Source organism: Phocoena sinus, chromosome 1, assembly GCF_008692025.1.
Source record: "Phocoena sinus isolate mPhoSin1 chromosome 1, mPhoSin1.pri, whole genome shotgun sequence".
Classification (NCBI taxonomy): Eukaryota; Metazoa; Chordata; class Mammalia; order Artiodactyla; family Phocoenidae; genus Phocoena; species Phocoena sinus.
The window spans coordinates 30,404,030-30,418,316 of record NC_045763.1 but is presented as its reverse complement, the minus strand read 5'-3'; the positions used below and the strand labels follow the sequence as shown (position 1 = coordinate 30,418,316).

Genomic DNA, 14,287 nt, shown 5'->3' with positions numbered 1-14,287 from the left:
AGGTGGAGCTGCAAAGACCCCTGAGAACTCCCTGTTTCTGCCTTAGCACTTACCTTCCATACTTTTCTCTTTAGATTTGTGTTTTCCCATCCTGCTGAGCATCCCAGTTTCTAGGCCCTGTGCTCAGGCCTGGGCTGGCAGCCCTGTGGGCTAAGCAGGCCCCCTGCTCCGCTGGCAGTCCTTACCAGGAGGTGCCAGCAGGTGGCAGGCAGAGCACCACAGCGCCCCTGGCCTTTAGCGAGGCTCTTCTCTGGAGAGCAGCCAGAATCAGAGCCTTTGGACCCTTCCCAGGGACCTGCCTCCTAGCAACAAGCCTAACCCTGTGCGGTGGGTGGGTTGCCCAGTCCATTTCTCCCACCTAGTTTTGCAGCCATTTCTTAAATGGGTGAGCAGTTTAAGGTCACCAGTAGCGGCCTTGAGTCGGGCTTTGAGGCCACACCCCAGAATGACAGCCTGGGGCCTCCTCCCCGTCCAGGAACTATCCGGAAGGATTTACATACCATGGCCTGGGAAGGCTTCATTTTCCTTAATTGTAGGGCCCTACTTCCTGTCCCTTTCAGCCAAATCTCCCACACCCTTCCCATGACCTAGGAGGCCCCCAGAACAGGCTCTTACTCACCACCCTCTACTCACCCTGCTATATGGTCTAGGGGAAAAAAATGAGCCAGAGGTTTGAGGATCCCTGGGGCAAAAGTGCTAGGATCCCGGAACTGCCTTCTTTAGCGGCAGGAACCCCTGGAGACCAGCTGGGCCCAGGGCTTGGGCTGATGGCACTACCCCTCCCCCAACTCTAGATTTGTGTCCCCTTGAATCCCAGTTTCTCTGTGGCTCGCTCAGTCTGTTTCCCATAGAGACCTGCCCAGCGCCTCCTTCAGGGCAGGGGGCTTGCCCTTCTGTGTAGGGGAGACACAGTCTGGCTTTTCCAGGGGACCTGGGAGGAGGAGGGAGGGCGCAGAGCGTGGGAAGAGGGAGGAAGTGGCAGCTGGATGGTGATTGGTGGCCTCTCCCAGCCACTCCCCCATACCACCCTGCAGGAGACCAGTGCTGTTTGGGGTGTTAGCAGCACTGGGGTGGAGGTTGCCCAGGAGCTGCTCTCCTGGAGCCCCAAAGCTCTCCTGCTCCTAGTTTAGGCCCTCAGATCTTTAGGGACTGTAGGGCTTCATCAGGCTGGCGTGGTGCGATGGGGACAGAGGGGGCGGGGACCTCCAGGCAGGGAATTGCATCCAGTTCCCTGCCAGGGAGGCCAAGTTTTCCATAGTCATCCTGCGCTCCAGTGTGGTTAACCCGAGTGCAGGACAGAACTTGCAAGAAGACCCAGGGTCAGGCCCCTGCTGGTGAGAGCCCCAGGGTGGGGTGTAGGGGCCTAGGGGGGTTGGGGGAAGGGCTGGCAGGAGGCCATCCTCTGTGAGCGCCCCAGGGTCATTTCCCAATGCAGGGATTTGCAGACGCTCCCCATTGGCTTCTCAGCCCCTGGAACCAGGAAAACAAAAGGAGGAAAGAGCTGGCAGGGCAGTGACTGGAGCTTGATCCCCTCCAGAACCTCAGTGGCTTGAGATCCTGTCTCAGGGTCACGTTCTGGCCCTGCCACTCTCTCTCCTTCACACTTTCCCCCCCACCCAAGTATTTCTATTTTTTTTTATTATTTAAAAAATTTTTTATTGGAGTATCATTGATTTACAGTGTTGTCTTAGTTTCAGGTGTACAGCAAAGTGACTCAGTTATACATACACATATATCCGTTTTTTTTTAGATTCTTTTCCCCTATAGGTCATTACAGAGTACTGAGTAGAGTTCCCTGTGCTGTACAGCAGGTTCTTATCAGTTATCTGTTTTATATACAGTAGTGTGTACACGTCCATCCCAATCTCCCAATTCATCCCTCCCCAACACCTCTTCCCCCTTGGTAACCATAAGTTTGTTTTCTACAGCTGTGACTCTATTTCTGTTCTGTAAATAAGTTCATTTGTACCATTTTTTAAGATTCCACAAATAAGCAATATCACGTGATACTTGTCTTTCTCTCACACTTTACAACCGTATTGTGAGGTAGGCCAGGAAGCCCAGGCCCCGAGAGGGCCACACAGCCAGTGAGGGGGACCCGAACCCAGGGCTGCTCCCTCCTGTGCTGCCACCAGCCACACGGAGGTGTCCTCTTGTCGAATCTAGGGAGAAGCAGGGACCATCGTATCCCTTTCACAGGCGGGGACGCTGAGGCCTCGTGAATAAAGATGCTTCAGTGGGTGGGGCAGGAGGTGGTGAGGAAAACTTCGCAGTTAAAACCCAAGTCCTGGGAAAGAAACATGCTGGGCATTGGGCCTGGCAGCCTCTGAGCTCTGCCCGGAAGCCAGATTGAGAAAGAGGCCTGGAGGCGAGGCTCCGAACCTTGGACGGCCAGCCCAGCCCAGTCAGGCCGAAGCTGCCGGGAAAGCAAAGACGACGGGGCACCGAACTGACTCAGTCCTCCACGAGCCCGGCCCCAGCTCGCACCTGCCGTGTGGGCTCTGCTGCCCTTGTCCGTGCCTGCCAGCGAGCCAGCAAGGCCAGGCGGTACCACAGCAAGCCCTAACCTGCTGCCCATTGCCGCCTGTCCACTGCCCACCTGCCTGTGAAACCTGCCTCTTCCTCCCCTCCCCACAAAGCAGGAGCCGTGAATGACCAAGAGTTCAGCTCTGGTCAGGAACCAAGTGTGAGCCTTCATGTTTACGGAGAGCAGGCTGGTGGGATGGGCAGAGGGGTGAAGGTGCCCTGCTTCTCCTTCCAGGCCTCCCTTGGGGCCTCACGGCCTTCACGACCCTCCCCGTCCCGTGGTGTGCAGAGAGGGGGCCGTGTGGGTGGGACTGCTGGCGCACCTGCCCGTGAGCAGGGCCATGGGGTGGTCAGGCCAGCCCTCCCGCTGGAGGGTCCCCATGCAGATGTAACTCCACGTGGCTGTGAGGGGCGGGGCTGAGGGCACCCCCTCCACCTCCATCCCCCTCAGGGGCCCGAGAGTCACTGCGAACTAGCGTCTGGGTCCCTCCCTTCCTCAGGTTTGTGGGGCCAGGGGACCCCAAGCAGAGGCCCTGCCTGAGTGTGTCCTCCGTGGGACCGCAGGCAAGTCACTCAGCATCGTCAGCGGCTGATAATGAACTGGACAGTCCGGTATTTTAGCTTCCTGTCTATAAACACAAAGGCCCATAAGTAGCCTTTAATCTGGAATACAGTTCTCGACTGGAAAAACTATTTTATAAACGAGGCAGCGACACTTCCTGGTGCAGGTAAAGCATCCCGAGCTGGCTGGACACGGCAGGCACAGAGCGCCTGGTAGAGCGCGACATGGGGGCTTGGAAGTAATGTTTGCTGCAGTCACTACCACATCCTGCCTGCAGATTCCCGCCTCAAGTGCAGGCTTCTACAGAGCGTTCTGGGCCAAGAGCAACTGGCGGGGGGCGGGGGGGACCCTAACGTGCAGGGAGATCACCGGGGTGGCCTTTCCTACAACATGCTGCACAGCCATTCTGTGGAAAAGCAGTTTCTAGAAAAAAATAGATACAATAAAAGCTTCACAAATAAAAAGTACAAATTGGGTGAAATGTTCAAAGATGTAATTCTTTTTTCTTTTCTTTTTTTTTAAAGGCACTCTTTTATTTATTTATTTATTTTTGGCTGTGTTGGGTCTTTGTTTCTGTGCGAGGGCTTTCTCTAGTTGCGGCGAGTGAGGGCCCCTCTTCATCGCGGTGCGCGGGCCTCACTATCGTGGCCTCTTTTGGTGCGGAGCACAGGCTCCAGACGCGCAGGCTCAGTAGTCGTGGCTCACGGGCCCAGTTGTTCCGCGGCATGTGGGATCTTCCCAGACCAGGGCTCGAACCCGTGTCTCCTGCATTGGCAGGCAGACTCTCAACCACTGTGCCACCAGGGAAGCCCAAAGGTGTAATTCTTAAAACTATTTTTTCCACTGCTGATGGTGTTTGGGGATCATCTGACTGTCCAGCTTTTTACTTAAAATACCTAACATTTATACCTCATTTTTATCTGAAAAAGAAAAAAATTGTGTAGGACTTCCCTGGTGTCCCCACCAGGGACACCCCTTCCCAGGAGGTCCCCACCCCTGACCTCCTGCTTGGAGGTTACCCTGGCAGGGCCTCTCCAGGCTGATTCCACCCCAGTGCCCCCCTACTCCACTCCGGGCCTGAAGCAGGGTAAGATCTGGGAGGATGGGACAGAGCTGAGCCCTTAGGCCCACTCTACAAGCTCTCCTGGAACGCTCAGCTCTGCTCACGGGGCAGACGGAGGGGCCAGCCTGATCCATCCCCCTACTCTCCCGCAACAGCACCCCTTCCCCACGCTGCAGCCTCAGGACTGCAAGCTTCACGCTTCTGCTTCCTGACACTCTGCCCGTGTGTCCACAGCCGCCTCCTCTCAAGGCCTGACCCAAGGCCTCAGGAAGGACTCCTCTACCCCAAGGGACAGAGCACTCTCGGTAGAACTCAGAAAACCCTCCTTCCAGAGGAGGGTCAGGGAGCTGGTGTGGAGGAAGACCCGGGGTGCCCACCTGTGACCTTCCATCACCCAGGAGCCGGCTCCACCCGGAAGCAACAAAGACCATCACCTCTTAGAGGGGCTCAGATTGTACTTTATTGATGTGTGAAGAGAGGCAAGGGCTTTCCAGTTAAAATATTTAACATTTACACCTGTACACACACATACACATGTCCCCCCTTGGGGAAGGGCGAGATGGCTCTGAATACAGAGGAAGGGGGGAGGAGGAGAGGGTGGGGCAGAGTGCCCTTGACCCTGCAGGAGCGATGGGATAGGAGCACAGAGTGGGACGGAAGTGGAAGTGGGTTATTAAGAAGCATCTTGCTTACTAACATGAAGCCCCGTGCCCGCTAGAGCACGGACGAGGCCTCATTGGCTTAGAGGAGGGCCCACGGAGGGCAGGCACATGGTGCCCAACGAGCCGGCCAAGGCCGGCATCCCAGGGACGGGGCGGAGGTGGGGGGCCGTGCAGAGGGCCCCCAGCCCAGGCCTCTGCTCCCTGCTGCCTCCCTCCCCGCCCTCTGAGAGAAAGGAGGGTTTGGGCCTCAGCCACAGACTGACAGCCGTTACTGGCAGCGTCTCCTTAAACTACAGATACAATGTGCATCAACAGGGTGATCGCTCCTGACCCCTTGGGCAGACGCCTAGAGGTGCCAGAACCAATCCTACAGTATCTTTGGTTTGTGGGTTCTCTTCCCTACTTGAATCCTCCCTCTGTGCAGCCTCCAGGCTGGGGCCGGGGCTGGGCTGCTCGAAGGCTCAAAGCCCAGCCTGGCAGCCCTCGGAGGCCGGAGGTGCTGCCCGGGCGGCTGGCCGGCTTACTCACTGTGGTGCTGGGACTTGTAGGAGAGGATCTCGGCGGCTAGCTGCTGGGGGTCCAGGAGCTGCGGGAAGCGCCCCATCACAGCCTCCACCAGGTGCGGGGGGAAGACGCCACACAGCTTGGTGTACACGCTGGCTCGCTCCTTGGCTAGGCTGCCTGCCCCGCCCCAGGGGCCCCTGTCAGCCCCTGGGCCCGGCACCCGGGGCTCCTGCAGGACTGGGGTGGGTGGGGGCAGCTGGTATGGCTCAGACCAGTACTCTCGAGGTGGAAAGGCAGCTGGCGGGGGTGCGTAGTCAGCAGGGACGCTGAAGTGGCCAGCACCCATGGCCCGGCCGAAGGCAGAGAAGGCCGGAGTGGTGGGGAGCTCAGCCCCATAGGGGCGGTAGCCAGCATAAGGGCCCTGAGGTGGGCCCGGCTCAGTGGGGCCGCCTCCTCGAATCCCCCAGAGTTCTGACATCTGGCTCTCCAGGGAGCCAATGCCCGAGTCCAGGCAATCCTGGGAGGTATACGGGAGAGAGTCCAGGGTCTGCGGGAACCAGTCCGAGGGCCCAAAGCTGCTGCCACTGCCCCCACTAGGTGGGAGGCTCCTGCCTGCTGGGGTGAAGGTCTGTGTCAGGCCTTCCCGGGGGGTTCCCGGGGGTGCCTGGGCCCCCAGCTTCTTCCCGTCCGGGCTGCACTGCTCGTGCTCTGTCGGCAGAGAGCCGCGCTGAGAGGAAGGCGAAGGCCGCCGGCCACTTTTCTCCTTGCTCGGCGGCCTGGGGGGCGAGAGGAGGGCGTTGGCACGGAGCTCGTCAGCCACAGAGCGCTGGGGCCGGCTTGGCCGCTCGGGGTGGAAGAATCGGCACTTGATCCCATAGGTGCATTTCCTCCCTGGGAGAGAATTAAGGAGGGCTCTCAGCCGGGGGGGCTCTAGAACCAGGGGGTGGGAGACGGAAGTGGGTAGCACAGGAAACATGGGGTTGGGGGTCCCCGAAAGAACGTGGGGCGCAGGCCGACTCAGGCAAGAGAAGAAGGGGATGGCGTGAGGAGGGCCCTGAAGGGTGGAGCTGGGGGTCTTACCATAGGGACACGGCTGCTTCCTGTGCTCGGCCATGAGTGGCTTCTTACGCAGGAAGTTGTCCAGGCTCGGCCCGTGACGGCCCAAGGGGTCATCAGGGGGCATGAACCTGCGGAGGAGGTGCAAGACATGATGGGGGACTTCCCAGTGCCGACGAGGGGGCAGGACAGGAAGCCTTGATAGCACGGAGAGGAGGGCAGCTCCTAAAACTGGTGTCTGCCCAGCAGGACATCCCTGGGCTCTAGGGGGTACTGTCCCAAGGGACTGGAGGAGGTCCCAGGCCAGAAGGCCGCAGCCACGGGCGCCTTTAGGGCGACTCCCCTGCTGGGAGCTTGCAGAGGCCGAACATCTGAAGCTAAGGCTGCATCCACTGGCCTGTGGTCAGAGCTTCGGCGCTGGCGAGTGGAGATGCTCTCTTGGAAGCACTGACCATCCTGTACCGCACGCTCCTTCTCCATCCCCCGGATTAGAAAGCCCCAGTCTGGTCCCAGCCTGACCCTTCCTAGTGGGGCCTGCTGCCTGGGCCCGAGGCCACGGCCCTGCAGCAGAGTTGCCCCAGCTCCACCCCTCCCACAGGCACCTCCCAGCGCTGTCGGGAACGGCGCTGTCGGGAACGTACTTGTCGTTGACAAAGGAGTACATGAGCAGCCGTTCCTCGATGAAGCGCTTCCACTCCTGCCGCTCGCCCTGGAGGTCCCGGTAAGTGTCATTAGAGACCACGATGCCATCGGACTCGAAGGCCAGCTTCACGATGAAGCGGTCGTCGTAGCAGACCACGCGCTTGCCGCCCACACGCCTCGACGGCGTGAACACCAGGATCTTCTTCTTCTCCAGGTCCCGCAGGATATGCTGGTCTGAGAGGCAGCAGGGGCGCAGGTCAGGGCCCAGCCTGGACCCAGAGCCAGCTCGCAGGGCTCCCTGAACCCCCGGGTGCCGGACACAGGGCTCTCAACTCCAGGGTCGCGGGAACAAGAAGAGGCTCTGCAGAGGCCACTGCTGAGGCCCAGCCCCTTGCTGGGCCTGGCGCCTAGTTTGCTGCCCAAAGACCAAGGACCCCGGAGAACAGGCTGGCAGGTCCTGCTCAGGGAAGGCTCCTCAGTAGAGCTGGGTTGCCTCCTTCCCACTCCTGGACACCAGGCCTGGTCGCGCCCAGCCTGTTCTCGAGGGATCTAGGAATGAGCCGCGGCTTGAGCTGGGGCCAGAGGAGTGTCTCAACCAGGACAGAAGGACCCACCCAGAAGGGGCTGCTTCTCTTGGAGCAGGCGGCCCCAGCCAGCCTGCCCCCAGATCTCAAGACTTCCAGGGAAATAAACTCAGCCTCTCCTCCCAAAGGCTGGGGGCTCATGTAAGAGCAACGGTGGCAGCTGGCACTGGCTGTGTGTGTGCCAGGTGCTCTTCTGAGCACCTACGTGTATTAACCCGTGTGCTCCTCACAACCAACCCTGCGGGTTTATCAGATCCTCACCCCATCCCGCGTCCCAGATGAGGGGCAAGTGGCTCAGAGCCAGAAGGGACTGAGCCGGGATTCCAGAGCCCAGGGGCTTAGCCGCCACACCACGCTGCCCCTGTGCCGTTGGGGACATGGCAAGAGCACGCCGCCATTAGGTGAGCGAGGTGCCCAGGACCCGGAGGCAGAGGCTGCCCAAGGTGATCTCCAAGGACCGCTGTTCAGAGCAGGGATGCTGAGGACAGCAAAAGCCAGGAAAAGAATGCTGGTCCCTGCTTGGGACCTAGAAGCTGTTGCTCACACCCAAAGGGTCTCTATTGAGAATGGGGGCTCCTGGGGCAGGGAGACCATGCCCCTTCAGAGGTGCCACTCACCTGTGATGGGCACATCGGGCCGAGGCTGCTCCTTCCTCCAAGATGGTACAAACACTGTGATGTCTGTGTGGCCCCGCTCCAGAAACCAGTTCACTGCCAGGAGGATACCCCGACAAGAGAAGACCTCCTTGTTCCCGTGGCTGGGGAGGAGAGGAGGACGGGCTCGGCCTGCTGCTCCCAGATCCGCACAGGAGGGAGGTGGGTTGCGCTCCAGCCCCTGCCCTGGCTGGTGGAGCCGCTGGGCTCAGCCCCCTGCCTTCTGGCCGGGGTGGGGGGGCAGGGGCCTAGGGCCTGTATTCCCTGCTGGTTCCCACACCGCCAGGGATGGCCAGACCCGGGGCTTTCCCTGAGGTTCCGTCTCCTGACAGTGAGGAAACGCCCAGGAATCTGGCAGCACCCGCTTCCCACATGGGGAAGGGTCAGGCCGCTTACAACACACCTGGGGGTGGGGGAAAGGCACTGGGACCATGGGGACACAGATACACACAGGCTGACTGAGTCACCACCCCTCCCTCGCCGGCTCGGCAGGGCTGAGGATGGGGGCTGGGAAGGAGAAACCAGATTGCTCCGGATTAAAGTTGGATTACAGTTCAGTCCTGCTCAAACCGCAGGGGCTGGGACTGAGGAGGGCGAGGGACACAGGGCAGGAGGCAGCTGTGAAGCCTTCCGTTCTGAAAGGGAAAGGAACTGCTTTTCCTCTGACTGCCAATTCCCCAAAACGCCTGGACTCCCTGTTCTCTTCTTGCCCTTTTGGAGAAGGCATGACCCAAGGCAAAAAGATGGTCTGGAAGACTCTGGGGACTCTGCCAGCAGGAGAGCTGGGAAATGGGACATCCCAGGGCCGTGGACCAGACCTCACCCCATCCAAATGCGGCTGGGCCCAGACGCAAGCCCTGAGGTTGCTCTGGCTCAGCCTCTCTGTCTGAAAAACGGGCCGGGTGGTCTGCAGCCTCCTTAAGAAGGGCCCATGTCAGTGTGACAACGTTCCTGTTTTCTTGAGGCCAAAGACAGTCCAACAAACTGGAGGTTCCAGCTGCCTTCCTGGGAATGGAAGGGGGCTCCCAGGTAATACTGGGTGCCATGGCAGGGCTCCAGGACCAGGCTAGGGGCCTGGAAGGGGTCAGCTGGGGCTCTCACCCCGACAGTCCCTGCCCCTCAGCGAACAACTCAGACTCTCATATTTGGCACATAAAACAGAATAAGCGTTATGCAAAAGAGGCAACTCCATGGCCAACCACATCCTGTGGCTGGCTTGGGGGCGGTAATAGCTGGAGCCCCAAGAGAAGTAGAAAGGGAGGTAGGGTAGCTGGCGGGCACAGAGGCTGTCTGGGAGTGAGGTGGGGGGCTCCCAGGGCTGAAGGTCTCCGTAAACTGTAGGTGAGGCAAAGTCCAGCCGGAAGGCAGGGCTCATCCCCACCAGGTGGGGCCTCCCTGCCATCTGCCGGCCTGCTTATAATAAAAGTTAACATTTACTGAGAGCTGTGAGGCAGGCCCTGATCTCCATGCTCAATACTGAATCACCAGCAAGTCTCTGAGGAGGGTACTATCATTAAAGGGCCCTGGCCCACCCCACTTTTTTTTTTTGCTGTGCTGCGTGTCATGTGGGATCTTAGTTGACCGACCAGGGATTGAACCCGAGGCCCCTGCATTGGAAGTGTGCAGTCTTAACCACTGGACCACCAGGGAAGTCCCACTTGCCCTTTTATTCAGGTGCAGAAACTGGTCCACAGAGGGCAACCAGTTGCCAGCATCACACAGTAGCAGCGGTCCAACCGAAATGCAGACCCAGAGGCTGTGCTCATAGCCACCACGGGTGTTGATGCTACGACAGTACAAAGACAAGTGCCAACCCTGACAGCAGGCCCGGAGCGGGGATGGGTGGGTACCAAGCACCTGCTGGAGGCCAGGTACATGGCACGCCTCCTTGCTTCATCCTTACAAGGCTCTGAGACTCATCGAAGGTCCCCTGGCTACTGGTAAGAGGCAGAACTTGAACCCACATCTGGGGGTACTGGATTGCCCCTAACAGAAGAGCTGAGGTTTATTTAGGAAAGAGAAAAAAGCTCCCGAAGTTGAGTGTGAACAAACTGTTCAGAGGGTGGGGCAGGCTGGGAACAGGGAAAACCATACACCTGGCAAACTCCTCTCCTCTGTCAGGACCCAGGTGAGGTGTCACTGCCTCTGAGGGGCCTTCCCTGACCTGGCAGGATGGGTCAGGTCCCAGGTCTGTCTTCGCAATGCCCAGTGCTTCCCCCTGCCCTAGGCCTTCTGTCTCCCCAGAAATGTGGGGATGGGATCATCTCTGCCTTGGATCCCTGTCTCAGGTACGCAGTCTGCACATGCCTTTACCTGCCTCCTTCTATACACACGTGTGTACCTGCATATGCCCCATCCCAGGCCAGCATCTGCAAGCCCTGGGACTTCATGGGACACCGGGGCTTCCAGGACAGTGTACTGCTTCTAGGCATCAGAAACCCTGGCTGGGGACAAGTCTGCTCTCAGCTGCCCTAGCCCCCAGGATATCCCTTAAGCAGGTAGTCAGAGCCTTAGTCTTGGGAGAAGTAGAACACATGTTCTAGTCCCTTGAGTCAAGCCCAGATCCTGCCCTCCCAAGCCAGGAGTGCCTCTCTACAGCTAACTTTAGACCCCCTTCGCTGCTGTGGAGGAAGCTGTGCTGGCACAGGAAAACCAGACATCCTCCCATCCCACACCACAGTCCTGTCGGCCCAGAAGGTCAGGGCCCCTCAGCCTGTCTAACGAGACTCTGGTAAGATGTGCGATTCCGGAGGAGACTCCAGCTCAGCGGCTCCCGCCCTAGGGCAGAGGGCAGGGCCAAAAGGCAGGCTACCCAGGTGAAAAGATCTGCCTGGGCCGGGCCCAGCTAGTGGAGAAAAATTCCCTTAGAAGGAAACAGAGGTGAATTTCCCCACGATTTGCATATGGCAGGGGCTGGCCCGCCAGCCCTGGGCGGGAGGGGGCAGGAGGGCAGGAACCCTGCTGCAGCTGAGACAGGAAGTTTGAGGCTGGAATTCCCCTCCTGCTACTGCCCCAGCTCAGAAAGCCCCTGCGGCTCGGCCTCTGGCCACCCACTGCATCACCTGCCCCTCCTCCCGCCCAGGCCCCTCCTCCTTCTGCCGGGACACAAACACACACAGCACATGGCTGCCCCCGGGGCTCAGCGCTCCTGGCCCACGCCCCTAGAGGAGGGAGTCACTGACTGATCCCAGCCAAACACTGCAGAGAGGGATCCCCTAACTCTCAAAGCACACATTGGGACCAGCGGCCGCTGGCCTGTGGATGCCAGCTTTCCTCAATTTCCACCTAGGCTCAGTCCATTTCAGAGATGGGAAGACTGACTGACCCAAAAGTGGCTGGAAGAGGGCCACCTGCACACCTGCGGAGCTGGGCCAGGACCAGCCAGACAGCTGAGCTGGGCCAGGTGGGCCAGGTGTGGGAGGGGCAGAGGGGGCAAAGGCATAGAGGCCTTAGGCAGCCTACCTGAGAGACCTCAGGGAAGCCAGGGAAGGAGCCCTTCCCACTCCACACCTGTGTATGGGATCTCCCCATCCACACCCACAGGAACCTTTCCTTGTGAACCATCCACCCAACCCTGACTCACCAGCCTGCCTTGAAAGGACTGGGAGAAAGCAGGGCCAGAGGGCAGGGCCTGGATGGAAGGGAAGTCTGGGCTCCCTGGGGTCCGCAGCAGCCCTCCCGCCACCCCTCCCCTCCCCCCCCAACCCCCCCGAGCCTGCGTAGGGGAGAGGTGGGATGGTTATGGGGCTGAGTCCTGGCTCCGGCCCCTGGGGAGCCCTCAGAGCCCAGTCCAGCACAGGTGGCTCCAGCAGAAGTGACCCAAGTCACTGCTCCCCCGGAGCCAAAGCATCAAGCTACCCACCCACACCCTTGATGTAGAGCCAGATCCTCAAGGTTACTCTTGGTCACAGCTACAAAGGCCTCAGTAGCTGGGCCCGCTTCCATGGGAGCCCAGGTCTGGGACAAGGCCTCAGCAGTCCCAGACTCTAAATAATAGTAACAATAACAACAACTACTACTGATTAATGAGCCCTTACTTCTCTCCAGGTTCTGTGCATTCACTCCTCACAACCACCACCTGAGGGGGTGGGTTATCCCCATCTCATGGAGGAGGAAAGAAGGCTCCTATGTAGTAAGCTGGAGCCCACAGTCTGATCCCTCTTGAAGAGCATAAGGTAGCTCTGGAGACAGAAGGACCTGAGTTCGAATCTTTGCTCCGGCACTTACCAGTCGTGTGACCCTGAGCAACACTTTGAGCTCCCTCAAACATCCCTAAAACCCACTTCCAAGAAGCCATGAGGATTAAGGGAGCCTCCTGGCACACAGTAGGGCCTCCATAAAGGGCCTTCCCTTCCTCTAGACCAGTCTGGAGAAGAGGTCAAATTCCTTTCTGAAATCCTCTCTACCAGAGGTGCAGAGACACACGGCCACCATTCCCGGCCACAGTCTTGGCCACAGAAGTGACATGTACCTCATGGCCACGTTGCTCCCATCGATGACCACGGGCCTCAGGTCACTGCCCTCCTTGTCCTCCTCGGGGGGAGAGGGCTCCAGGATGGGGGTCTTGGGGTTGCCCCCGCCCCGGGGGACCAGAGGCAGCTGAGGGCAGGGGTCCGGCGATGCCTGGCGCTCCCGCTCGGCTGCTGACCCATGTTTCACCAGCTCGCCCAGCACAGTGTTGGTGTCTGCCTGGACCCCCAGCTTCTGCAGGACACTGTGGATCTCAGCGGACGAGTAGCCCAGCTTCCGGAAGAAGTCAACCTTCATCTGCAGCTCCGCAGTCCTTGCCTCCTCGGCCGGGGACTCCCGAGCCGGCCTGGGGGTCCCTCGGCAGCTGTGGCCGTCTTCAAGCTCCCACAGACTCATGGTGCGGTGGCTTCCTGGGTGGGCCTCTCTTTACACCGGCCACTCACAGCTCAGACTGGTGGAAGGCACTTGTCACAGCTCCTGTATGACAACCATGAGGGTTAGGGATGCGGAATGGCTCTCTCTCTCTCACCCCTCTCCTGACCCCGCCCCATCCAACAGGATGAGACCACACGGACTGGTGGCAGTATGCAAAATGCAAAGGCATCTTCCGTGTTACCTCTGTTATCCTCTCAAAAGCCTTCCCAGCTAGGGAGCATCATTCCCATAATACAAAGGAGGAAACTGAGCCACAGACGTTACGAACTTGCTCTAGGTCATCCAGCTGTTAGCTGATGGCGCAAGGACTTGAACTTAGGCAGTCTGACCCCTCCTCCCACCCCAACCCCAGCCCCCCGCCAACCCAGGGGACCCAGAAGTCTTGGGAGGCCTCCGAGGACCTCGACGCGCCCCGACAGCTGCGGGGCGGGGCTCTCAGATGGAAACCCACTGGGTTGGAACTGCGTTGTGGGGGGGCTTCCCCCTTGAAGCCATCGCCTCCTCTCGCCCGCCTGCCCAGTGCTCGGAGCCCAGGCCAGGAGGCGCGGGGCCCGTGGCCGGACTCCCGGACCGGGGGAGGGGAAGTTTCCGGGGCGACCCACCAGAGAGAAAAGTTGCTGGGAAACTCTGGTTGGCCTCCAGGCTCGGTGACGCTTAGGGTGTCCCGGCCCAGAGCCTCGCGAGCGCCCTATTCCCCCTCCGGACCTCGGTCTCCCTACCCCCAGGATCCTCCGACTTGGACTAAGTTGGGAGGATCCTGGGGGTAGGGGAGGCCGGAGCCGACCGGCTCTACGTCCCTCCCGCTCAGGTCAGTCCCAGCCAAAGCCCTTCCCATCCGCTCCTCCGCCCTACCCCTAAGCCCGCACTCGCGCCCCATCCCCGTCGCGCGCGCCTCACCCTGCCGTGCGCCAGCCGCGGCCGGCGGCATCTCCATGGGGCCGAGTCCCGGGGGCAAGGCCGGCGGCGCTTTTATACGGGGCGGGTGGGCGGCACTCGGGACCATGACGCGGAAGCCGGGCGGGCGGGGGAGAGCGGGCCCGGGCGGCAGGGGGCGGAGCGGCCATCGCCCCTTCCTGCTCCTCCCCCGCCCCGCCCCATCCCCGCCCCATCCCCGCCCCATACCTCCCCAC

At 60.0% G+C, this 14,287-nt stretch overlaps 1 protein-coding gene across 1 annotated transcript; it reads right to left on the bottom strand.

Moving 5' to 3' along the window:
• Positions 1–4,597: 4,597 nt before the first annotated feature.
• On the bottom strand, positions 4,598–14,170 carry ZC3H12A (zinc finger CCCH-type containing 12A). Its single transcript, XM_032605912.1, has 6 exons — positions 14,055–14,170; positions 12,724–13,199; positions 8,217–8,356; positions 7,015–7,249; positions 6,398–6,504; positions 4,598–6,208 (listed from the first exon to the last, which is right to left on the bottom strand). Exons 2-6 carry the CDS (start codon positions 13,116–13,118, stop codon positions 5,334–5,336), a joined length of 1,752 nt encoding a protein of 583 aa, XP_032461803.1. The 5' UTR covers positions 13,119–13,199; positions 14,055–14,170; the 3' UTR covers positions 4,598–5,333.
• Between the last annotated feature and the right edge of the window lie 117 nt (positions 14,171–14,287).

Bases quoted from the DNA above. Each gene is read 5' to 3' on its own strand.
- ZC3H12A (XM_032605912.1), bottom strand. From the start codon at position 13,118: ATGAGTCTGTGGGAGCTTGAAGACGGCCACAGCTGCCGAGGGACCCCC. The intron at 8,357-12,723 runs GTACATGTCACT...TCTCCTCCCCAG, and splicing joins GGGAGCAACGTGGCCATGAG to CCACGGGAACAAGGAGGTCT. The intron at 6,505-7,014 runs GTACGTTCCCGA...CCTCCTCCGCAG, and splicing joins TACTCCTTTGTCAACGACAA to GTTCATGCCCCCTGATGACC.